Below are 27,374 nucleotides of genomic sequence, written 5' to 3' on the forward strand. Positions count from 1 at the left end.
AATGAATTTCATCAAAATTGTTCACTAAAGCTATAAATTCTAAGATTTACTCTAGAACACATACTCTAAAGGATATTAACAGTAATTTAACTCTCATTTGCAAAGAATTTTTATGTCATGGATTTATCAAGTGTCTTATCCTGTACACTCACCAAGAAACTCCACGGTCTCTACTTTCAGTGTCCATGAAATTGGAGTCCAAAAACATGTCTTTATAGATCCGACCAACGAGGCAGTACATATCTGAAGCAACCTGCCCTTCACTTTGCACCAGCGGAATCATGATGTCAAGAGCCTTTGCTCTGTCTCCAGGGAGATTTCTCCTGGGGTAGGGGATGAAAACGTCATTGTGTCAATACAGATGACAGAAGCAAGAGAAGCCAAGCAGCTTTATAAAACTCCATTTAATGTAATGATTCACAATGGTGAAGTTTGGCAGGATAAAAACAACAATTAGATGTTGAGAGTCCTCTGTAAACATCTGTCCTGCCTTTTTATTTTTTTATCCTATTGCCCGTCTGCTGGGTCTAACAAGGATCTCCTCTGAACTGCTTTTCTGGTAATGGTGATGGATTTGTACTTATTCATCCATATCTTTCCGATTTCCCTCAGTTTACATGCAGGTTCAAGCCAGTGGAGTGAGGTTAGGAATTCGGTCTGTGGCCCAGATAGAATGGGGCAGAATCAACAAATCCAAACGGGGACAAAATCTTGACTTTGGATTTCAATGGCTTCCACTCCAAAACACCCAGCAAAGTAATTCACAGACAATACCAACAAACCAACTTTAAGCCAAGAGCCTAATTTCCATTTGTGACCAATTACGTACCAAAGCTGCTTTACGTAGCTCAGTTTAAAACAGTAAGTATGTATAGACTATTCTCAAAACCAGGTAAAAATTCTTATGAGAGTTATTTCTTGGACCTTGAAAACATTATGCTACATGAAAAAAGCCAGTCACAAAAGACTATATATTGTGTGATTCCATTTATATGAAATGTCCAGAATAGGCAAATCCACAGAGACCAAAAGTAGACTAGCGGCTACCAAGGTCCGGGGGATTTGGAGGGAGAGGGGAGGGTGACTGCTAATGGGTAGGGGGTTTCTTTTTGGGGTGATGAAAGTGTTCTAAAATTATTATGTTGATGGTCACACAACTCTGTTAATATATTAAAAAGCATTGAATTGTACAACTTAAATGGGTGAACTGTATGGTATATGAATTATGTTTCAAAAAAGCTGTTATAAAAAAAGAGTTATTTCTGTTCTCAGATACTTCTTTAAATCTTTCTGTCCATGAAATTCCTTTTTTCCTTTGTCCTAAATACCTTGAGCTTAGAATAACGCTCCGTACAAACATGCCCATCGATTCATTATATTCTACTTTAGGAAAGGTAAAGATGAAACACAGACAAAGAAAACTATAAGAGGCTCCATGGACTTCATTTTTCATTTCCAAATAGAACCTAGTCCAGTCCATCTTTCAAAAAGGGTTTATCTGAAAACCCGCTGGAGCAGGTAAGCTCTGGAGGTCTCACCTCACTGCGCCAAATCTAAAGAAAAAGATGTTTAATAAATGGGGAGATAAAATACGCTTTCATTACACATTTATTGATAAAGTTAGCAAGTTCTGTGGCTTGGTGGACAAAGAAGGAAAGAAACAGTCTCTGGTGGAATAGCATGCTGACTTCTTTCTTCATAACAGATGCAGGAGAACCCAGTGATGAGGAACAGACATCAGCATCAGTCAGATCTGGGTCTGAACCTCAGTTTCATGACACGCTAACCATGAGCCTTGAAGGAAAGTTATTCAACCTTTCCAAGCTTCCGTACCTCATCTGTGAAACAATCAAGCCTTAAGTGACAATGGCAAGTGCTCAACAGACAAGATGTCCCCTCTCCTTTTCTCTTCATCATTCTCTTCAGTTGTCGTAATTACATATATACTCAACACCCTACCACGGAAGAGAATAGCACAACTAAGCCGTGGACAGTCCAGCGCTTCACCCTCTCCACGGCCAGAGCAGGGACGGCCCTCCCGGAGACTGTGCACGGACGGGGGCGCCCTGACGTGACAGAGGGGTAAAGGCAGGACTGGAGCAGCAGTGTCAGTCCTGGTCCTGGCAGATTCATGGACTCATGACCTAAAATGTGGCCCACAGAGTCTTGATTATAAGTAGGAGTGTTCAGAGCAGTCCCAGTGAAAATATTCTCTGGTTAGGAATATGTTCACCCGGATATAACTACCCTTCCTCTACTTAGTTAATTTTTGCGTGAATAACCATTTGGTGTTGAGTATATTTGCTTAAAGATAATATCATAGTCATGCAATTTAAAAAATTCTAAAGATGTATAAATAGCAAATACAAACTCTGACAGACAAGAAAAAGAATTTTAAGAATTTAAATATACAAACAGTAAGGGCCTTTTTTTTTACTGACAAAAAAATCAGAATGCATGCTTCCTATATTTTATATGGTTGAAGTAGAAATATTAATATTACACATAGGGAGTGGTTGTGATGCTCCAGCAAAAACATACCCAAGAAAGACTACGCAGGTTGAAACACCACCCGTTGGCACATCGTGGACGGGAACTGTCTCCTCTTACCTGTTCAGCGCAAATGCATAATGGAACTGCACGTGGTGATGGGCGGCCAGGTCAAAGGTCGGCAGCTTTTCCAGCGTCTCCACCAGCTTCACGATCGAGTCGTAGTCCTGCCAAACAAGAGGGGAAGCACAGAGAACTAAACCACTTGGAGAAAGTTTTGACAACAAAATGCCTTTTGATGCCCAGATAACTGAACCTGAGAAGAACATTAAAAAGAGAACTCGAATCCACGGAAGGCTCTGAAGAATCTAGAACCAAGAAGAAATTGTTTGTTTTTTTTAAATTAGGGGTTTGGATTACATAGATAAAAACATTAGAAATACAGAGTTTTCACACCTGACTCCAAAAAACAATAAACTACCTAGCATGATAATGCTATATTGTCTAAATATGGTGGCTGATCTCTCCATGGAGCCAGATTTTGGTAGGCAGTATCCTATCAATTACTCTCAGGGAAATAATTTACAAAATATCGAGGTCGTGAGCACTGACTGAATTTCTGTTATAAGGAACAAAACGATTTCATGTCAACATGAGTAAGCTACTCTTGTCACGGGATCCTACGTGCCACACCTCTCCACGTATGTGAGTCTCTGCTGACCACACGAAGATTTACTCAGGCCTGAAAGGCTGGGAATAAGAAACCACAAGTCACTCAAATTTTACTGTAAAAGTCTAACAGTAAATCTTCAACTAAGAAAGGATTTCATTCTACCTAGCATATTTTTAAAATTTTAAGACGTCAATAAAAATAATATGGCATGTTAGTGTGTTTTACACTATACATTTTAAAAGTTATTTTTATAATTAATCAATTGCATATTTCTCACTTTTGACCAATTAGATCGAGCACTATCAATTTCAAGCAAGACAATTTCAAGGAGTAAGAGATATGTCCAGAAGGCTCTAAAAATTTCTGCTATTTGCCAAAACAAAGGTTTCACTTATGGAACAGACTGTCCACGGGTTAGCTGTGTGTGAAGATTTTTCTCTCTGTTCTTTTGGAGGAAAAAGTCAGATCTTTAACACACAAGTCTTTCACAATCACTGATGGTTAACTCATACTAGTTTTTTTTCACTCATCATAAAATCTCAAAATAGAAAGCTTAGGAGAGTCAATAAAAAATTACATGTAGCAACATGAATGACTTATTCACTAACTAAAATTTGATGTGAACACTCCCTTATTCCTCCAACACGCTACATGACAGACTTCATTTGAAGCATCTTCTCACCTGGATATCTCTGTAGGAAAGTAACAGATTGATGACAATATCTGGTGTCAAGACTTCAATATTATCTACTCGCTGCCGAATTCTTGCCAATTCAGCTGCCAGTTCTTTGCCAGTGTATAAATTACGAGCTTTCCTGATATCATTGAGTATAGATTCCTGGAAATACTGGCTGGTGGGGAGACACACATTTCAAGAGTTAACACCAGAAAGGATTTCAATGAAGAGCAATAATTTTACAAGGAAATGAATGACATTTGCAGTATTAGTAGCTTTCAATTCATTAAAATACAGAGAGTGAACCTCATATATCTGGCATTATTTAAAAATTTGGGAGTGCTATATTTATTTTAACACTCTGCCTTGCTTCAGAAAGAAAGGTAAAGATATTCCATGTGAACTAATTTGCCAAGAACCTGCAATGCACCACCTAAAATGCCAATAAATAAATAAAGTGTGCCTATGATTTGAACATAATATGACCTTTACTTGCTGACTCAGCATCATTTATTAACATAAATGATTGTTTTTAACTAAAATATAATAATAATTTCAGCAATTTTTCCAGAGTTCTTGCTTGTACACTGAAAGTCCCTGGACATTTATTCGGTTGCTGGGTCTGTACTTCACATCCGTATCCTTTGATAGTATTTTTGTCTCTACCATCACTATAATGCAGTTAGCAGTGTGGGGGGTTTGTTTTTTTTTTTTTGCTCATTTCAAGTTATGCTGTGAATAAAGTGAAAAAATGCAACATGCAGACTATGTGGCATCCATTTTATCCACTTAGAGGATATTATACACTTTTTCCTGGTTCTTAGCCATGTACTATATCTAAGAAACACCTGACGAGATGCACAAATAAATGAAGTAGAATGACACTTTGTTGTCATCACAAACGGCATTATTAACTTTACCTGGAACTCGCCTGTGCCACCTTCAAAATCTGAAGGAAGCGATCCACGAGAGGCAAGCAGATGGGCCCGAGGAACAGCTCGAAGTTGGGCTGCATGAGCTCCGTCAGCCCCTTCACAAAGCTGCTGTCGCAGCAGTAGACCTTGTGGTGCGGTGTGATCATGTAGGGAACGAACGTATAGTTCCCGGTGCACATCTGCGGGGAGAGGGGCAGCAAGGGTGAGCCGGCCTGTGGGCTCCTTGCTGACCAACCCCAAGTCTACTTCCCTGAGTCATTTTAAATAACAATCCCGAATGCGAAGGGAAGTAGAAAAACCTCACTTCTCATTTATGACCTACGAAAACGGAAATTTCTTCCCATTTCTTTAATTGCTTACTTCAAATAATTAGGACTTACAGATGATCCAAAAAACAGAATGGCACAGTTTCTATCAATCAATTAAATATTTATGCACCATCTCTAATGGCTAAGGCCCCATGATATACGCTGTAGGAAAAACAAAGTAGTTTAAAACATGTCCTTCGGCCCTCAGGGAATGCAGAATTGAATCACAGAGACAGAGCGTAATTATACGAAAATACTAAGAGCTGACACATAAGGGCTGCCCCTGTCTCTTGGGCAGTGCGGCCAGAACAAAGCCGCTCCCCTCCAGGCGACTATGTCTCAGTCAACGGCTCCACTAGCCTCCAGGTTACCAAAACTGAGACCAGAAATTACCCCTGATGCTTCCATTTCCTTCACCTCCATATCGCATCAGAGTCCTGTCTACTCTACCTCCAAAACGTGTCTCATATTTGTCTATGTCCCTCCATCTTCCTGCCAGCACGTCAGTCCAGGCCACCAACACACTCTCCTGAGCCACTGTAACCGGCTCTCAGCTGCTCTCGCTGCTTCCACCCCTGCCCTCCTGTCTCGCTCAGTGTGCCTGTCGCTTCCTAACGATGCCAGGGGAGGCATCTGCTTTAGTGCAGGCAAAGGCAGAGCTGGGAAGAAGAAAGGGGCAATGGATCGGACACCCCTGAGTAAGCAAGTCTAACTGGAGCTGAGGGCTCAGGGAAGGGACTCGAATGCACAGGTAAGGATTTTAAACTATATACGCCGGGCAGTGGGAATCCTGGAGGACAGAGCAGGAAAGAAAACACAACCAAAGCTGCACACTGACAGTCTGGGCAGATAGCAAGATGGACTGAAAGCTGAAGAAATGAGGCAAGAAGCTCCAAAGCCTGACCAGACGGGCAGCAGGAGTGACCCATGCACTCCACGTCAAACAGAAAGAACCATGTAGAACTGGCAACTGGTTACAGATACTGAGAGAGAGGAAGAAGAAGCAATCAGAGGCAACTCCACAGTCTTAAACGGGGCTACCTAAAAAAGAATGAGATCATTAAACACAGCAAGAATTCAGAAAGCAGAAACACCTTCAATCACGAACATGCTGCACGTGGGGCACTTGTTCTGTCAGGTAACTAATCACAGACACAAGCTGACCTCCAGGGGAAATACGAGAAGAACTTGAAGAAGCTGAGACCTGATCTGGGTAGGGTCATACGTCCACTTTTAGAGGCTGGGATTTCAGGGGAGCAGGACACTAAAGTGAAAATGTCCAGAAGAGAGTTGGAAATACAGGATTGGAACATAAAAGAGTTTCAAGCCTAAACACAGACCTGGGAATTACTTGGTGTGGTTGAATCTAAGGACATAGGAGAGAACGCTAAGAGAAAACCATAAAGAAAGAGGAAAGCAGAGGGCTGAAAACTAGAGTGAGATTGTGGAAACCACTTATCACTGTTCCAGGGAGCAGGGGAGTCCAGACTGTCGGTTCCTGGCCATATCAGCTTTATGGTGAACAACACATCACCCCTCTCACCCTCAGAACTAAAGAAATGAGGGCAAACATTCATTCAGCACGTGCATGTGCCAAAGAATGAACGGTCACACGTTCTCAACAGCTCATGGGGAAGACACGACTGTCTCCAGCCCACAGGTGGGATTCAGGTGAGGCTTACAGAGGTCATGCAGCTGGTCTGGGCTGTGTTTGGGACTCCAGCCAAGGGCATCCCCTTCTCTAGAGGGTATGTGATCATCAGGAGGGGGTCGGCCACCCTCCCTGGAGGCCTTCACATGCTGGCACAGCGAGCCTTTGCCTCAGGTCACCTTCCGCGGAACCCTGTACAAGCCAAGTTACTGCCTCACAGCCAGTGGATGAGAGATGCCAATGCCCGTGCAGCCAGACGGAATCACTTGTGGACGCAATATTCTTTGAGGCACTTGCTGGATGTCAGGTTACGAAGTAGAAACTGGATCTGACTTTCACTGAAAGTATGAGGGGAACTGCCAGAGGATGACATATGATTTTTAAATCAAGGACACTAAATTGCTCCTTTCTCAAGAGGATCCCAAAGCGCGTCCACCAACCTGACCCTTTCACCCAGACCGTTGCCTAAGCAGAAAGAACGGCAAGTACATCAAGAGGGTGCTTTCCAAAGCTTCTGGGCTAAAACTGATGGGGTACAGGAAAGCAAGAGAATCAAATACTCCTGTTTTAGATAGCACTCTAGCACAGAATTACAAAGAAAACGCTCTGCATCTTCTAAGTCACACAATAAGAACAAATAGACGAAGAGCCAAGAAACCAGAAAAGCTATTAGAGTTTTGGAATATTCTGCTGCTGCTGCTGGATGAAGTTCTGTATCCTCAGAAGCCTTAACACCATGTGTATTTGTGTCGAAGACATGAAATATAATACATTATTATGGAAATACTGGGCATCGGGGAATAACGCATCTGTGTAAACTCATTCCGGGAGAGAACGACTATCAGATGACTGGGTGTGTGTTGAGCAGTGGAGGGGGAAGAGAGAAAAACGAGAGTCCTGCCAACAGCAGAGAAAAACGGATTCCTGAAACCGTCTTCTTCAAACCCTTCAAAGCCCTTGCTGGAATACCCAGCAGGCTGAGCTTTTCCTAAGTTCCTGGCCTGACTGCACTATTTGGAGTCTCTTCCTCATGTCTCTGAGGCAATAAATATTTTTTTTCAATTTCCCATTGTTGACATCCAAAAAAAGGGGAGGATGATAATCTACAGGAGGCAGGTGGATGCTACGACGCCTGAGCTCCGAGACGGCCCGGCTAGTGGGCAGCGGGAGCAAGCGGGGGGGTGGTCACGGGATGCTGTGTTTTTAAAAAAGATACCAATTGCCAAGTAAAGGACTTTTTCAAAATGACGAGAACTAATAATATCGGAACATTTATTTCCCAAGTTGGCTCACATGTAACTTGGAAATATTATTACTGCAATTTCTGTTTACAGATTGCTACCAAACCCAGAGTTTGAAATAACTAATAATCCAAAGCAAATGAAAACAACCGCCATGTGATCAGGGACAGACACCTCAGGGCAACACTGCCTTCTACTAATAAGACATTAATTCTGAAATATGTAAACCTGCTTTTTGAAGGAGAAAGACCACATTTCCTTACATTTCAGAACACTAAGGCCTGGTCACAAAGTGACCACGCTGATCTCTGGCCCATGTTTGTTTTCACGGCTATAAAAACCTGCAGCTCAGGGGCTGGCCTGGTGGCGCAGCGGTTAAGTTCACACGTTCCGCTTCAGCGGCCCGGGGTTCACGGGTTCAGATCCCAGGCGTGGACCTACGTGCCACTCATCAAGCCATGCTGTGGTGGTGTCCCATATAAAGTAGAGGAAGATGGGCACGGATGTTAGCTCGGCCAATCCACCTCAGCAAAAAGAGGAGGATTGGCAACAGATGTTAGCTCAGGGCTAATCTTCCTCACAAAAAAACCCAAAAAACAAAAAAACCCACAGCCCAAAATCTAATCTTATTCCATCTAATTACTTTCAATGTTTTTTTTTAAATGATGCCAATTCTGTCTTTCAGTTTTTAAAAACTACATCAAGAACATAAGTGTGTGTAGAAAATGAATTAAGCTTCTGGGAAGAAATGCTCTCAGCGTTCAAACACACTGAGTTACAGGCTCAAAAGACTCAACTTGTGATAAGGATGGCCAGCACCTGAAACACAGCAGCTTCCTCAAGTCAACGGGCGACTTGTTCATGACGTGCAGCATCCAGTCATCTTATGACCCTGCTTCTCTACGTGTGAGACTGTCGCAGGGCACGCCTGGCTCTTTCCTGCCAGTCAAGTCAATAGACGCTACCTCCTCTGAAAGACCTTCTGTGACCACTGGACATCACAGCTACCCCCTCTTTAGCACATCACCTTACGCTAACTTCCTAATTTATTTGTTTACTTTCTCCCCCAACTAGACTCTGGCCCTTCTCACTCGTCATCTCAGGGGACAGTTATGAACGTGGCTGTTTCCACTTTCAACCTCCACAGTGAGTCCCTTGTGGCAGCAAGCCCAAAGCCTAGCACCCAGTACACGTCTGATCAATATTTGTTTAATAAAACCCGTTACACTGAATTGATGCATGAGGCAGTAATTGCTCACTTCCTGTAGAGATGTGAAGGATGAGTTTATAATGGCAACATTATTTATGCTGCAAAGAATCTCTGCCTGGTGAAATCTTAGCCACAAGTATTTAAATTTCTGATCTAAGGGAAAACTAACAATTGTTCTTACAATCCTACCATCTTATATGGAATCACGTGCAGATCTTTACGGAGGATATTTCCACTCTGACTTACAGAGATATATTCTTTAAGGCTGTAAACACTGGCTTACTTTCCAACATGAAAAATACAACCACTGGCATAACAAGGCTGATTCCACCATATATTATAATTTTTCTTCATGCATTTTTTAAATTTTGAGCTTATTTTTATCACTTTTCAACTTTTGTTTAATTGTGTGTTGAGGGTAGGAATTCTGTAGCGTGGCCTCAAAGGCAAAGTGAAAGTTTTAGGAACTTAAATCAATCTCCATAGACAGATGACAGACAGATAGAGATAGAAATATGTTTATATACACATCTCTCTATATGTGTGTATACCTGTGTCTGTATATGTGTATGTATATCTATAATTTGTATCTATATAGTATATATAGATATAGTGTATATACATATATACTGTATACATATAGATATCTATGTGTGTAGATATATACATACACATATATGTATATATGTATACATACACATATGTGTGTATACCTGTGTCTGTATATGTGTATGTATATCTATAGTTTGTATCTATATAGTATATATAGATATAGTGTATATACATATATACTGTATACATATAGATATCTATGTGTGTAGATATATACATACACATATATGTATATATGTATACATACACATATGTGTGTATACCTGTGTCTGTATATGTGTATGTATATCTATAGTTTGTATCTATATAGTATATATAGATATAGTGTATATACATATATACTGTATACATATAGATATCTATGTGTGTAGATATATACATACACATATATGTATATATGTATACATACACATATGTGTGTATACCTGTGTCTGTATATGTGTATGTATATCTATAGTTTGTATCTATATAGTATATATAGATATAGTGTATATACATATATACTGTATACATATAGATATCTATGTGTGTAGATATATACATACACATATATGTATATATGTATACATACACATATGTGTGTATACCTGTGTCTGTATATGTGTATGTATATCTATAGTTTGTATCTATATAGTATATATAGATATAGTGTATATACATATATACTGTATACATATAGATATCTATGTGTGTAGATATATACATACACATATATGTATATATGTATACATACACATATGTGTGTATACCTGTGTCTGTATATGTGTATGTATATCTATAGTTTGTATCTATATAGTATATATAGATATAGTGTATATACATATATACTGTATACATATAGATATCTATGTGTGTAGATATATACATACACATATATGTATATATGTGTACATACACATATGTGTGTATACCTGTGTCTGTATATGTGTATGTATATCTATAGTTTGTATCTATATAGTATATATAGATATAGTGTATATACATATATACTGTATACATATAGATATCTATGTGTGTAGATATATACATACACATATATGTATATATGTGTACATACACATATGTGTGTATACCTGTGTCTGTATATGTGTATGTATATCTATAGTTTGTATCTATATAGTATATATAGATATAGTGTATATACATATATACTGTATACATATAGATATCTATGTGTGTAGATATATACATACACATATATGTATATATGTGTACATACACATATGTGTGTATACCTGTGTGCGTATATGCTGCTTTAGCGCCACACAGAATTACACAAAATTGGATCTACCATGGAAAATTTTTTTCCAAAACATAATTACATATAGAAAAAAACAAGCATCAGTGTCATCTCCTAATATTACAAAGTTTCATTATAAAGGAATATTTAGATAAAATAACCCATATTTATATTGATATGTCAGAAACTCTAAAAAGGGAAAACAGACAAAGATTAATAATTTGTGGAGATGAGAATACTAGAGATTAGCTGAGGGAAAAGAAAAGATAAAAACACTTCTGTAAGGGTTAAGTAAAATACTCACAGTATTCTTCTGGAAAATGATTTCCTGAAAAATGAGAAAAAAAAAAGTAAAGCGGAAGTTAATACAAAATTAAGTCATTCAATTAATTAACTGAACTATTCTATGTGGGAAAATTTGTATTAACGATTTTATCATTTATTATTAGCAATCAGAAAGTTCAGGGGGTGTAGAATAAATTCCTGCATCTGAGAAGTTTACAATCTGATGGAGGAAACAGGAGAGCACAAAAGTATCGTCTATGGTTTAAGGAAAACAGCACAAACAGGTAAAATCCAAAACCTGAATAATCTAAAAATCTTTTCTGCAGAATATGTATATGCAGAATAATCTTATCGGCCACAATCTTTTTGGGAAAAGGTTAAAACAAGTTTGCTTTCCCTAAGTACAACCTCATCGTGCCCCGGGAGGGCACCAGGCAGCACGTGCCTCCCGGGCAGCTGGAAATAAAGGGTATTGGCTCCTCATCACAGTGGGCAATCCACACATAGATAACAGAACATCTGACAGTAAATGGTCATAAATATCGTTTAAGTGTTGTTCAATGAGAAGTGGAATGTGATAAACACACTGCAGGCAGTGTCCCCATCTTCTGGGTCGTGAGGAGTAAGTGAGATCACGCAAACAACGTAGCTACATGGTGTCTGGCACAGAGAAAGCTCTCGATAAAGCCGCTACCATCATTATTATCCCTACACGTGAAAGTGACGAGAGACAGGGAAGAGAAATCTAGAGAAGCCTGTGCTATAAAGGCTTCACTGAGGGTGGGGAATCATGATTTTGAAAATAGAAATGGGACAGCATATTGGAAAAGATGGCATGTATGTTGTCATGGAAACAGGAAATGTAAGGCATTTGTGGAGCCTCCAAGGCGGGGGCGGGGGGTGTCCATCTGGCTGAGAAGAGGCGCAGACCTGGCAGGTAAGAACAGGGTGAGGCAGGGCCCAGCCGACCGGCCCATTCTTCATCCCAGGATTAACACGGGCAAAGGTAAACCAAGGACGGCTTTGGCTTAGAGCAGAATGTAAGAATGGCAAATGTTTAAGAATAACAGATGAGTACACAAAAATGTATAGAGAAGGAATTATGCTGAGTAATTCCGAGAGCCATAAAGATGTATATAAAATACCAAAAGAGACCTTTCGATACCTCACAATCTTGCTGATGAAAACGGACACATACACATTGAAAAAGAACCATTCTAAGCCTGGATGCACATGCGTGTACACACACACGTACCACCAGAGCAAGGGCTGGGCTTCTCGGAGAAATGAGAGGTCACTAGAGACTGAGGAAGGGCGGGAAGATCAGCAGAGAAGCTGGAACTTGACGAGCCAAGGAGGACAGACACCACCGCCAAAGGAAAAGCTGGGAGGGGGTCCAGGCGAGAGGACCAGGAACAGCGAAGGCCCATTTAGGGAACAACAATACTCTCATTGGGACGAAAGAGGGCAGTCCGTCAGGAGAAATACAGAAGAGAGAGTTCAAGAGGTATTGGAAAAAGATCTTGAATTTATTCGTTGCGTTAAAGCAGAAAGTTCATTTTGGCACATACTGATCCTAACGTTACAAAGTTATTTGGGGCCTTACTGAAAAATGCTCTGAATGCTAAAATAAAGTATTTTGCTTAGAGGGCATGTGGCAGTCCAAGTGTCCTTGAAGGTGAGTGCTGTCCACGAAGAAGCATCAGGACACACCGGATGCTGTTTGTAGCAGCAGAGGCTGGGACCAGCGCACGGCTGTCAGCCGGGAACGGGGGACTAAACTGTAAACGCCAGTGCCCCCACACGATGGAATACAGCGCCGCTGAACAAAGCACGAGGAAGCTCTCTGTGCAGTGACACGGACAGACCTCCAAGACACACCGCGGAGTGAAAGAAGGCACAGCACAGAACGGTTTTTACCCTATGCTCCTATTTATGCATAAAAGGGAGAAAAGAAAATTCTTATTTGTACATTCACAAAATCTCTCTGGAAGGATGTAAAGAAGCTAGTTAACAGTGTTGCCAATGGAGAGGGAGCTGGCTGGCTGAGGGACACCAATGGGAGAATGGCTTTTCACTCTATATCCTTTTAAATTTTTGTATCAGGTGAATGTATTACTTAAGAAAGATAAATAAAGGCAAATCTTGTTAAACTTTTAGAAGTACCACTTAGCTGGTATTTAGTACTGGAGGGGAAAGCAGTTAGGAAGCTATTGCAAAAGCCCAGGGACGCTGAAAGAAAGGCCTGGTAGGGGCCGGCCCAGTGGCGTATTGGTTAGGTTTGCGTGTTCCGCTTCGATGGGCTGGGGTTTGTGGCTTCAGATCCCAGGTGCAGACTTACACGCCACTTATCAAGCCATGCTGTGGCAGGCATCCCATATATAAAGTAGAGGAAGATGTTAGCCCAGGGCCAATCTTCCTTAGCAAAAAGAGGAGGATTGGCAGCATATGTTAGCTCAGGGTTAGTCTTCCTCACCAAAAAAAGAAAAAAGAAGGGCTTGGACAATGGTGGTTCCTGGGGGGAGAGAAATCAAGAGACAGAAGAGTGATGCTGTGGAGGAACTTTGAAAGGGGCCTTCCCACAGGTGTTTCACAAGGAGTCAATGCACCTCTCTCTCTCACACACACACAAACACACACACACACACAATGCTTCATGAAAAAATAGAAAAATGTTGGACAATCACAAAGCCAGGAACACAGTATGCAGAATTCTCCAAACTTGATTTATGGGGCATCTCTCCAAAGTAGCAAACCACACCCTTTCAGACACTGCTCTTTTGACAGGAACATCCTTCTCTCTTCCTTCTAAGTAACAAGGAAAAGCCTGTTTCTTCATGCTGTACCACACAGCATCCTCTGTATGTAGCATAAGAACCTGTTCCCCGGGAAGCTGGACTTGACTGACTTCAATGACACCTATCTGCCCCACAGAAGAAGATTACGTCCTTATTTTTGCCGTCATCAACCCTCGCACAGACCTCTGTGACAGCACTGCATGGACTGCACTGCAAATGTTTCTTCATGATTCTCCCAGCCTACATCATGAGCTCCACGTATGGAAGGGCCACATTTTGTTCATATTTGCATCCCCACTGATTGTCTAGAAAATCACACGGCAAATAGTAGGCACTCAATACAAGCACGAACAGATGAGTGAGCTCATGAATGTATAAAACAGTGGACTAGGAATCAGAGCAGACACGTTTAAGTTCCGGCTCTGCTCCAGCTACACGTGTCATTTTGCCTCTCTCTAATGTAACGCACTTAGAGGCTGGATGGAGCGACTGCTCCTCTCTTCCAGCTCCGTATTCTATCATCTGCTTTTGGCTAAAGGCCCATCACAGTCAGAGTTGTCCTCGTGCCACTGCAAGGAGAGACGCCCCCACGCCCAGCAAAGGAGCCACTCTCCCATCACCTCTCTTTTGGTGAGCAGGCGCAGACACGGAAGTGGAAGGGAAGGGGGCTGTGGCGAGGACTGAGGGAGCCTTCTCCTCTGCTCAGCACTGCAAAAGACAACCACAGCGCTGTTGGCCTAAAGCCAGCATGGTAGGTCTTCCTGAGGAATGGCTCGTTGGAGAATTAACCCTCTTACACGTCTTCTTTGCTTTCACTTCAGGTAATGCTTGCACTACAACAAATTATGAAACGATATTAAAATCATCCCTATAGCAATCTGCTGCATTCTCGTGTTGTGTAGAAGCCAAATGGATACAAACTGTTCTCTTGAGGGAGACAGAATTGACTCACAGTTTATGACATAACCTTAAATGAGGCATCAACTTGAAAGAAAAACAGGTATCATTTGTGCCTTTTTTTTTTTGGTGAGAAAGACTGGCCCAGAGCTAACATCTGTGCCAATCTTCCTCTATTTTGTATGTGGGATGCCGCCACAGCATGGCCTAACGAGCAGTGTGTAGGTCCACGCCCAGGATCCGAACCTGCACACCTCGGGCTGCTGAAGTGGAGTGCACGAACTTAACCACTACGCCACCAGGCCGGCCCCCTATTTGTGCATTTTTAACTCAGTACAAATAAATTGCAAACAAGACCTCGACAGGTATCTACCTCCTGAAGGGCAACAGTAAATGTTTAATTTGTACTAAATCCATTGCAGGAAAAAAGAAAGGGGGAAGGGGAACAAATTTAAGACATAACATATATTTCACATCACTTCATGGAAACCTCTCATCTAAAGTGCCCAGAAATACGGGCCGGCCCGGTGGCTTAGCGGTTAAGTGCGCGGGCTCCACTGCTGGCGGCCTGGGTTCGGATCCTGGGCGCCCACTGACGCACCGCTTCTCCAGCCGTGCTGAGGCTGCGTCCCACATACAGCAACTAGAAGGATGTGCAGCTAAGACATACAACTATCTACTGGGGCTTTGGGGGAAAAATAAATAAATAAATAAATAAATAAATAAATAAATAAAGTGCCCAGAAATAAAAAGATAAAAACCAACACAGACTCCTGTTCCTCTCCAGTGAAAAGTCTCTGAAGGTGCATTACCCCACCACCACTTCATATCTGTCTGAAGTCTCAGGGGACTTCTGGTCAGTGCACTCTCTGGCTGTACCAGCAACATCCAAAAAACGTTTTTTTCAATATTCTGGTACCCTTTGGTAACCAAACAGGGAAGCAAGACAAAAGAGACGAATTGTCCAGGTCTCACCACACGGGAAGGCAAAGATAACGTGTGATAGCTGTTTGGGACAAGATAATTCTGAAGGGGTCATTTTAAGGATAAATAAATGGAGTATCTCCAAAATTGGAAAGTGTTTGTGCCCAAAATTTTGGTAATTACAGCCAGGGGAAGGAAGTGGGAACAGCTGGTGGGGGCTGTCATGTTAGATAGACTCAGTGGGAGAAGCAGAACTAGCCACCAGGATCTGGTTTCCTCAAAGGAAAGGGGCAGCTGGGAGTTCTGGGCCAGGGAAAGAAGAACACGGTCCCTGCTGGTGGCTTCTGGGTCTTCTCTGCCGACCCCTCTCTCTGCCCCAGTGAGTCTTGGCAAGTTTTCCACTAAAGTTGGGAAAAAGAGAGTGTGTCTTGTACTCCCCAGCTCCACCCTCTTAACGAATCTCAGTGCTTCCAAGTGAAACGAGGAAACATCAGACGAGCTCTTGTGAACACCCTCGGCCTCACTGAGAAGGTGGACTCACCCTCACCCTCCTGCTAAAACACAGCTGAGAGGCTCAGGAAGCACAGGTGCCAGGGAACCGGCCCACCTTTAAAGTTAGGAAACTCACTACATTTGTGTTTACACGCTAGGTTTAAAAGTTCGAGTTTAAAAAAACAACAACTTGATAATCTAAGAAAAACCTAGACAGTCATACTTTCACAGGACATATGAAATCTGTGGACAGACTTGCAGGGAAATGTACTTGATGACTAACCAAAGAATACGGGGCTGGCCCTGCTCTGACACTTAGTACCTATGTGTGCCCCTAGTCACTGCATCTCTCCGGGTTTATTTCTCATCTTCTACCTTTCCAATCTATACAGTAAGCATCTAACTTCTCTCTCTCATTGGGCTGTTTTTAAAAACCAAACAAAATAAGTTTATGAAAGCACTTGAAGCATTTTCAAGCCATATACAACGTGAGTACTAATATTATCAAAGCGAACAACCCCAACTCAACTCCTATATGACCAGATCTAGAGACATCTTGTTCCCGTATTGTCTGGTGTTTAGGGGTAAGAACACATCCTTCTCTTGATACGGGCAACTGTCAATTAAAACACCCTACACCAAAAGACAGGTTAAATTACACAGAAGCTGGAAAGTAATCCTAAAAGAAATTCTAGACTTTCTTCTCCTTCCCTCTTAATTTTGTTTCACGTTTAAATAAATATATCTCGGTGGGAGACTCTACTGTTAGTAGATGCATGTCTTCAGACTGGGCTGGGATGCTTATGAGTGACATTTTATACACACAGCATTTGAAACAGCTTCTTAACAAGAACTTCTCCTTATAATGTGTTGCTATTATTATAATTTACTTTCTCTTCTTTGACAGCAGCTGTTTCTTTCAGCAACGCCTAATTGGCCTATATTATTCAGGGGCAGATATTTCTTTTTTAAAAGGCTGAATTGTTGAAAAGCTACAGGTATAATGAATTTCTGTATAGTAAAATTACATTTTACACATAAATTTCAGTAAAAACTTCAAGGATGCATTCTAAAAGGACCCACATAGGATGAGGGGTTGGAGTGCCACAAAATCAACTTCCACAGAAAGAATCATTCATTCATAACGCACAAAAGGGAACAGAATTCGGGAGGTCTTGCCCCGTGTGGGCGGGAGTCAGCAGGCTCTCAGGCTCACATCTTCCGTGTGCAGTGGTATCCTCTGTGCCCTTTAAGGTGTTCACACTCCTGGGCCTATGATGACGTCTCAGCAAATGAAGAAAATATCAGGTGCAGACCCAGTGATATGACACCTCCACTCACCGCATAGCACAGACTTTGCTCTCCCTTTGACAAGATGGTAATAAGATGCTAGAAACAGTGGGCGGGGGCGGGGAGGGTACAGGAGGAATTAGGAAGGAGAGCGAGGGCACACTTTGTCCAGGATACAGATAATTCCTTACAAGATGCAGTATTGCCGACTGCCATGAATAAAACTGATTCTCCAGTCTCAAGCCCTTTCCCAAATCTCAGGGACGGCTTCTACAACTGGGAAATCAACTCCTCAAATGAATCTTTCATCTAGTTTGTCAACTCAAGATCAGCAGGGAAAACCTTGATAAAGCGGAGTTCACACATATTACTAACCTGCTCCTCCTCAAAACTACCTCTTTCTTCCCCCAATTTGACCAGGAATGATTACAGCTCAGATAAAACTCAGATCATTTCTGAAATAAGTAAAATAAAAAAATAAGACTGTTTCTTCTCTCAACAGAAAGAAAAATCTTTCCACGAAAGAAGTGTATGTGATGGCTCTGCTGAGCAGGAGAGAGTACAGAGCCCACGGCTGACAACAAGCGGTCGGTTACAGGTAGGCAGACACTTGCAGGAAAGTCCAGAGACAGCACTGCAAAGGGGGTGGGGGGGACCGACGCTTCTGGCTCACAACCCTGACACTACTTCACAGGATCGGACTCTCAAGTGACTTCTTCCCTAGCACCGACTCTGTACTCTGCACCACTAAGTCAGGTGTTACTCTAAACTGCTGAAAAGAATGTGGTAAAAATTAATTGTTAGACTAAAAGAATCATAAACTTGTCAGTAGGTACAGAAGGTACAAATTTTATTTTCATACTCAATTCAATCTAAAAATAATTCATCTTAGTTATTTACCTTGGTAAGGAAGGTAAAACTTTAAGCAAAGGGAGTAGTGGTATAAGAGCAAAAAAAACGTTTTGATGGGTTTAAGAACACTCTGGAATCTGAACAGATTCACTGAATACAGGTAAAATTTCAATTTAAGTTTGAGGTATTTATAACAAAAATTACTTTGATCTCCTCACCAGTTTACTAGAAACTGGTACAATCATCAAAATTTACAACATGGACATCACTGCTCTTTTCAAAATCATAACCATTTGCTTGAAGTGGACATGAATGAGTACTGGAAAAACAGACCTAACATCCAGCTTCACACACACCAGCTCCAAATGAGACTGGGTCCCTCTGCACCTGCAGATAAAAGGTCACAGGTCTAGGTACCATGGAACTGTTTGAATGAGCGACTATGGCAGTTGTACCATTTGTCAGAAGTGCCTTCCTTTTTAAGGCTGAATAATATTTCATTGTACGTATATACCACACTTTGTTTTTCTATTCATCCACTGATGGACATTTAGGTTGCTTCCACCTTTCGGCTATTGCGAATAAGGCTGCCTTGAACATGGGTGTACAAATACCTCTTTGAGATCCTGATTTCAATTCTTTTGGGTATATATCCAGAAGTGGGATTGCTGGATCATACAGTAATTCTATTTTTAATTTTTTGAGGAATAGCCATACTGTTAAAAATTGCTAAAAATGTTTAAAGGGCTAATTTAATGACAGTGTTACAAACTTTGGTTTGTGTCCCTAAGATTTCATGCTAGTCAAACCCCAATCTAGAAAATACTAAGGCACTGAGGCAAAGTAGGCATGTCAGCCACCACTACGTCCGTACTGTACTCAGTGGGATAGAGAAGGAGTAAGCATGTAGACAGACTGCTGCAGAGAACAGTCTATTAAGGAAAATCCCATCTGTAAAGGCACTTTTCAGGCAATGGTTAAAATACAGCTAAATTTCTTGAACAAGCAATAATCTCACATAATCATTATGTTTCAACACAAGCCGTGTCACCACTAACTAACAACATATCAGTCTCTAGAGAAACATTTATTCTGTAAAGGGTAAAATGGGAAGAAACCCTATCTTAGGGCAGAAAGATCGATCTAATGCATCTGAGGCTTTCTAACCACAGCTAGAACATCAGAAAAAATAAACTAAAAAATACTTTAGGATTCAAATGCCCAAAATATATGTATATTATCCTGATGGATACAGAAAATAACAGACAACAGCAACCTTTTTCTTTAAAAAAAGGTTAACTATGAAATATTTCAAGTATATTAAAAGTACAAAAATTATCACACACCCATGTATACACCACCTAGACTTAGAAATATCGTATTCCAGATATAGTTGAAGACTCTTGTCTTCCTTCCCAATTCTATTCCACTCCTACTCTGAATTTGTTGTGTATGATTCCCATGCACACTTCCACCCTTCTGTAACACAGATGTGTACAAAGGCACTGTCTTGCATGTGACTGCATTTGGTACAGATGGTGTCATACTGTACACATGCTCTGTCATTTGTTTTTCCCTCCACACTGTTTTTGAGATAAATTGATAGTGACACATAAAGCTTTTGTTAATTCACTTTAAGTCTCTATAATATTCCCTTAAATGACTATACCAGAAGGGGTTTATTCATTCTCCTCTTGACAGATATTTACTGGCTCCTGCAGGGAGGGGTTATCATAAACCACGTTATAAACGTCTTGATTATACCTCCCTACGCATGCCACAGACTTTTTGACAGCGCACCTAGAGTCAGAACTGCTGAGTCTGGTGCTGTGCCCATTTTATATTATTAGATGTGTCCCACACTCTCCCACGGCCGTGTGTAAGTTCCCACTGGAATTACAAGGGCTTCTACCTGTCAACTGTCTGGAGGTGTGTAGGGGTAGTTCCCTGTTTTGTTTTGCTTTGTGTTTATGAGCAGTATTGTTTAAAGTGAGTGGAGTGGCCTGGAAGGAAGAGAGGTAGTGAAAGAAGGGGAAGAAACACAGGAATTAGAGCCGAGAGCTGTTGCTATAAAGGAATTTCTGGTGACGGAAGAAATGGTTCATTAAAACAACTTCCTCCTTCACACAACAGCCATTGGCTTCTCCCAAGGCCCCTTTGAAGACAGTGTATTTCAGGTATCTGCCCCACAGCTCACTGGCCAGTGGTGTCCAGACTCACCCTCTCATTTACTGAGAGACCCCAAGTGAGGTCTGCTGATTTCTATAAGGCACGACATAAATCAGAAAACAACTGTTACAGGAATTTCTTATTTTCAAGCAAATGTAAATCTTAGCATCAAGAAGATACTTGCAAACCATACTTCTGATAAGGGCTTAATCTCCAAAATATATAAAGATCTTATGCATCTCAACAACAAAAAAACTACCAACCCAATTAAAAAGTGGGCAAAAGACCCGAACAGACATTTCTCCAAAGAAGATATACAGATGGCCAACAGACACATGAAAAGATGTTCAAAATCACTAACTATCAGGGAAATGCAAATCAAAACTACAATGAGATATCACCTCACGCCCATCAGAATGGCTATAATTAACAAGACAGGAAACAACATGTGTTGGAGAGGATGTGGAGAGAAGGGAACTCTCATACACTGCTGGTGGGAGTGCAAACTGGTGCAGCCACTATGGAAAACAGTATGGAGATTCCTCAAAAAATCAAGGATAGAACTACCATATGATCCAGCTATTCCACTGTTGGGTATTTATCCAAAGAACTTGAAAACACCAATTTGTAAAGGTACATGCACCCCTGTGTTCGTTGCAGCGTTATTCACAATAGCCAAGACTTGGAAGCAACCTAAGTGCCCATCAAGGGACGAATGGATAAAGAAGATGTGGTATATATACACAATGGAATACTACTCGGCCATAAGAAATGATGAAATCCAGCCATTTGTGACAACATGGATGGACATTGAGGGTATAATGCAAAGTGAAGTAAGTCAGAGGGAGAAGGTCAAATACCATATGATTTCCTTCATTAAGTAGTAGATAATAACAACAATAAACAAACACACAGGGACAGAGATTGGATTGGTGGTTACCAGAGGAGAAGGGGGGAGGGAGGAGGGTGAAAGGGATAATTCGGTACATGTGTGTGGTGATGGGTTGTAATTAGTATTTTGGTGGTGAACATGATGTAATCTATGCAGAAACAGAAGTATAATGATGTACACCTGAAATTTTTACAATGTTATAAACCAATGTTACTGCAATAAACAAAAAATTAAAAAAAAAAAAATCTTAGCATCGAGTCCGGCTAACAGGCACATAAGAAGTTCTCACAATATTTATTTAAAGAAAATTCTGAAAACTGTGTTGACACAATGCTAAGGAAAAAAAAGAGTATTATTATCAACTTTCCTTTCTCGAAGTGCAATGATGAACTTTTATTGAAAAAAAAATTAAATATTTCATTCTTACTACAATAAGATAGTACTTATGATTTAAAACGGATACAAATCTTATTGAAATACATGATTTGAATATATTCCAAAAAGCCTTTCATATGAAAACTCAGACCTAGATTCTAAGAACTTTTGCGGTTCCTATCAATTATTTTTCAGGAGCTTAAACTTTAAAAAATTTTTCCTATGATTTCTTCCTGAGAATTTGCTGCCAAGGAGAAACTGGTCTCTTTAACAAAGAGCAGCAGATGAAAATAAAACTGGTGCAGCTGTACTTTCTAGATGTCCAGAGAATCAACCTAAGTGAAGCTGGATGTATGACAAGAACAGCATTCTCATCTGTCTTTGCCCTGTGAAAACAGGGAGATATTTTATTTGGCTAATCCATACATAATATATTATTTATAAATATCTCTTATTCAGGGCCGGCCCCGTGGCTTAGCGGTTAAGTGCGAGCGCTCTGCTGCTGGCGGCCGGGGTTCGGATCCGGGATCGCACCGACTCACCGCTTCTCCGGCCATGCTGAGGCTGCGTCCCACATGCAGCAACTAGAAGGATGTGCAGCTATGACAGACAACTATCTACTGGGGCTTTGGGGGAAAATAAATAAATAAAATCTTTAAATAAATAAATAAATAAATAAATATCTCTTATTCTGCCTTATTTCAGAGCAGTTTTCCTTTCTGTTGGTAGGTGGCAGGGATAACAGTTACACCTATATCTACCTACAACAGGGAATAAATGAAATTAAAAATACACACAGACACACACACACACACATAGACTTTTCTCAGTAGCAGAGGGCCAGAGGAATTTTTAGGGCTCAGGGGAAATTGTTAGAGTGAAAAAAATACTTCCTATTTCAGAGACCTTTGTCCTCTGCAACCAGACACCTATTTGGGCTAGGAACAAGCTAAACAAGAAAATGGCAAAAGCTGAGGTTAATGGAAGGAGGAAGAGAAAAGAAAGGAAGGATTGAGTTGCATAAAACAACTCAGGAGGCACAGTTGATGGGTTTTTCTAAATGAAGACATTTAGCAGGAATACCTGATGCCCTCCTAACTAGAAGGAACTGCGACAGAGTTCAGTGGTGAAGGGGGACAGGCTTGGGAGTCTGGCAGACCTGGCCCCAAATTTTACCAGCTCTATGGCCTTGCCCAAATGACTGAATGTGTTTGAGCCTCAGTTTGCAATTCTACAAAATGGTGATGGAATATATACCTCCTAGGGATGTTGTAGGAATTAAATGTGAAACTGTACGTCGCTAGAGCACTCAGTACCCAGGACACAGTAAGTGCTGAGTAATAAGCCGCTATTATGTACAAGATAAATGAGTATATTTTAGATAGACTAGCTTTTTTAAAGAACTATTTTATTCAAATACCAATAACACTTCCATACAAAGGCTGCCTGGAAGCAGTTAAATAAATCAGTCTATTTGTCCCATACAAATTTATGATAAGATTAGCTTTATTTGTTTCTCTCAAATGTAATTTTAATTCATTTAAAAAAAAATTTCCCTAGGGAAGCATGGCCATAAAATTAAACTGCCAGATACCAGCAGGGCAAGCATAAAAACAGCATAGAGTAAAAAATGTCCAACACAACGCTGCCTGCTTAAAATAAACAATGCAAAGAAAATAAAATAGAATAAAAAGAATAAATAAAATAACCTAACTCCATCAACTGCTAATATACGTTGTAAATAGTAGCAAACCAAAATGTTTAACTAAATACACCATCACGAAACTTTATGATGCATTAATTAAAGGGGTAAATCTGGCGTAAAATGAAATAAGCAGGGTTTCTTAAAGAATTGCTCCACGTGAAAAAGAGATGTAGACGGAGCAGGTGCAAATCTCTTAGGACTCTTTGAGAGTACTCTGGAAAAGGACAGCCTAACCAGGCCCCACACAATGCCTGACATGCAGTACATGTATTCGCTACATGAAACTACAGATTTTTCAGAGAAAGCCATACAAGCTTTAGATACTCAGATAAAAGCAAAATGCTACTCAATTTTTTTTTTGCATGGATTTGGGGTTAGAGATCTTCATATAACGATGACTGAGTCATCAGAAATACGGCTCTGGGTTTTAGGGCTCCAGGTTCCAAGGCTGGCTTTAATTTGGGAACTGGAAGATATGGACAGGAAAAGGCACGGAAAGCGAACCGGAAGTTTCACAAAGGAAACGGATGATACCCTCTCAGCACGAGTTGCAGTGAACTGTTAGGCGCTTTTCAAAGAACCACACAGTGTAAAATCACTTGGCCTTGCAAAAGCATTTTAGGCAATCTTTTTGGATGGAGGAAATACCCCCATCTCATTAAGTTCCTGTAATGGAGAGAATGACAAGGGACATGCTGAATTTTGTAGACAAATACAGTTAAGTTTTTATTCCTCCTTTCCCAACTTAATTGAAATTATATCTCAGTGAAAGAGGATGGCAATTTTCTGGTAATACTCAGAGTACTTTCAGTAGAAGCGTATTTCCAGTTGGAGACAGATGTGCCCAATGAAACCCCCCATGGTGACACAGCACGAGCCTGACGGGACCTTACACAATCTCCCCTCCTTCTTCGGCTGTGTGCACTGACTTCCCATTCACAGTCTCCTCCACTGTTACTCTAAGTGGAGCTCAGAACTCAACACCAATGTTTTTCCTACCTGTGTATCATCAAGTTTCTTTCTTTTTTTTTCCCTCTGCCCTCAGGAGAACCTCGAAATGGTCGTGGGGTTCTGAGATGTGGAACTGCCAGCCCGCCCTCCAGGCAGACACAGTCCCCATGCAGTGGTCACTCACAGACCAGCCCCATGGCCTGCCTGTGGGACGGGCAGCATCATCTGGTCAAAGTTCTACACTGAAGTCCAGAGAGACTTCACCACGTAACTAGTAATTGCTGCATAATTTTTGGACTGGCAGAAACGCCCTTTCACAAACGTGAGCTACCTGAGGGTATGTGGATGACAGAGAGGCAGCCCACAGCCCTGGGGGGTAGCAGGGTACAGCAGCAAGGTACCTTCAGCGACTGCGGAGAGTCGGAGTTGCTGTCGCAGTAGAGGATGACGTTGTTGGCCATGCTGAAACTCTCCCTCACCCCGAGGTGGTAAAACAGGGATGGCTGCCGGAAGGCGTCACTCATCTCCACCACAGCAATGTCTGCAAACAGAACAGAGACCCCAGAGGGGACACGGCAGAACGCCCAGTCAGCACGTTGTGTGTGCAACAGCTTAGTGCGAAGAGAGGAAACGAGAGGGATTTTCCCTCTCCATTTACCACTGAATTTTAAATGTGCAGTTCTACCCGGAAGTGGTTTTAGAAAAGGCAGCAAACCTGCACTTGTCAAACAAGAAGGGATATGTGTATATAATTACTGGAAACTAAGGAGAGTCTGCAGCGGGGCCAACACTCTCTGTTCAATTTCAACACTAACACAAGTTAACTGAGGTTCCAGAAGCAGATCCACGGGAAACAGCAATAAGTAATAATGTAAAATGAGAGTTAAGAAAGCAAATAGGTAAGATTATGAATTAATCCAGAGCTTTATTTTACAATTAATTAATTAACATCTAACAAATATAATCTAGAAAAACAGAAAGCAAAGGTATAGAAAATGACTAAGGAGAATATAACCACAGATACTAATTCTTCCAAAGCTCAGAGATGACTAACACCAAGGTTGTACAAACCTGACACCAAAATTTGACAATAATGTCACAGAAATGAAATTCAGATTAGTCCCAAACTCATTTACATATATAGACAAAAATATGAAAGAAAAATGAACAAAATGCACCAAGCATTACACTATAAGAACACTAGATCACGGGTTCAAGATTTACTTGGGGAATGCAAGAATGGCTCCATGGAAAAAAATCACCAGCATCTCCACAGATGCCCCAAGTACTTTAATTAAAATTCAAAATCCGTTTCTCATTAAAAATAATTGAAAACTAAAAATATAAGAGTACTTTTTTAACATGAAGGATAATATATATTTCATAACAACTGCCAACTTTGTGCTTACAGTATTCCCATAAAAATTAACTACTCCCTTTACTCATTGGCTTTCTGAAAGCCCCAGCTAGTGCAATAAGATTTCACAAAGTAAGGAGGTATAATTCTGTAAAGTAAAAGAGACAATTATTATTACTTACAGATGTTATGGTTGTCAACCAAAAAAACTCAATGGAATCAACTAAATAACTTGATTAGTAATAATACAATTTAGTAAGGTGTCAAGATGCAAAACTATTATGAAAACCAAGAGCTGCCTTTATAACCGTAATAAGCATTTGCAAAATACAACAGTGAAACAAATCCCACTCATAATCAAAATGAAAATGTTAACACACCTTATAATAAATTTAACAGATGATGCTAATTTGTTAAAAATACGTGCAATATATGATAGATGAAAGGATAATATCTCTATAAATTGTCTCTTATTGGTCAATTTAAAACAAACAAGTAACCATAAAAACATGACACCAGAAAAATCAGGGTATGGACAGAGGCAGGCAAATTCACCAAAGTATAATAACTAAAATGGTAAATGAGCATACAACAAAATATTCTATACCTCCCTACTAATAAATGCACACTAAGCCAACTATAAAGCGCCAATTTTTTTTTGCCTAAAAAGTGGCCAAAGATATTTCAAAATGCCCAAAGAAGATGCAGAGAAATGACACTCTTACACGCCAAGGGGAAGTGTAAACTCTCTAGGAGACTTAAATCCTTAAAATTATGCATACTTTTTAACCCAAAACCCCATTCCTAAGAATTTACCCTGAGAAAAGTCCTATAAATGTGGCATATTTACTTGTAAGTATGTCAACTGAAATATATTTTTTTACAATAAAAATGGAAAATGCCTAAATATCCATCAATAGGAAAATGGTTAGGTAGGTAGATGAATTCAAATAATGGCATGTTAGGTAACCGTTGAAAATTATATTGTAGGAGAATATTTAGCAATGGGGGTAAATTCAAACTATCTTAAGTAAAAAATATTAAAATATAGGGGCCGGCCCCGTGGCTTAGTGGTTAAGTGCGTGCGCTCTGCTGCTGGCGGCCCGGGTTTGGATCCCGGGCGTGCACTGACGCACCGCTTCTCCAGCCATGCTGAGGCCGTGTCCCACATGTAGCAACTAGGAGGATGTGCAGCTATGACATACAACTATCTACTGGGGCTTTGGGTGAAAAAATAAATAAATAAATAAAATTAAAAAAAAAAAAGAAATAATTCTTAAAAAAAAATATATATATATAAAAATATAACATATACATTATAACATATAGCACACATTAAAACATGAAAACA

At 40.6% G+C, this 27,374-nt stretch overlaps 1 protein-coding gene across 2 annotated transcripts in view; it reads right to left on the reverse strand.

Moving 5' to 3' along the window:
* Positions 1-27,374, reverse strand: part of MAP3K5 (mitogen-activated protein kinase kinase kinase 5) — a 191,914-nt gene that overhangs the window by 109,043 nt on the left and 55,497 nt on the right. The window contains exons 2-7 of one of the 2 annotated variants that reach the window (XM_087444167.1): positions 25,068-25,207; positions 11,341-11,364; positions 4,760-4,953; positions 3,846-4,014; positions 2,611-2,717; positions 153-323 (exon numbers count right to left, since the gene is read on the reverse strand). In XM_087444167.1, coding sequence (XP_087300293.1) covers positions 153-323; positions 2,611-2,717; positions 3,846-4,014; positions 4,760-4,953; positions 11,341-11,364; positions 25,068-25,207 — 805 coding nt within the window. The remainder of the gene's footprint in view (positions 1-152; positions 324-2,610; positions 2,718-3,845; positions 4,015-4,759; positions 4,954-11,340; positions 11,365-25,067; positions 25,208-27,374) is intronic. The other variant, XM_087444166.1, reaches the window with a different exon arrangement.

This window comes from Ceratotherium simum, chromosome 19 (assembly GCF_057802395.1).
Source record: "Ceratotherium simum simum isolate JZ-2026a chromosome 19, ASM5780239v1, whole genome shotgun sequence".
In the NCBI taxonomy this organism is placed as follows: Eukaryota; Metazoa; Chordata; class Mammalia; order Perissodactyla; family Rhinocerotidae; genus Ceratotherium; species Ceratotherium simum.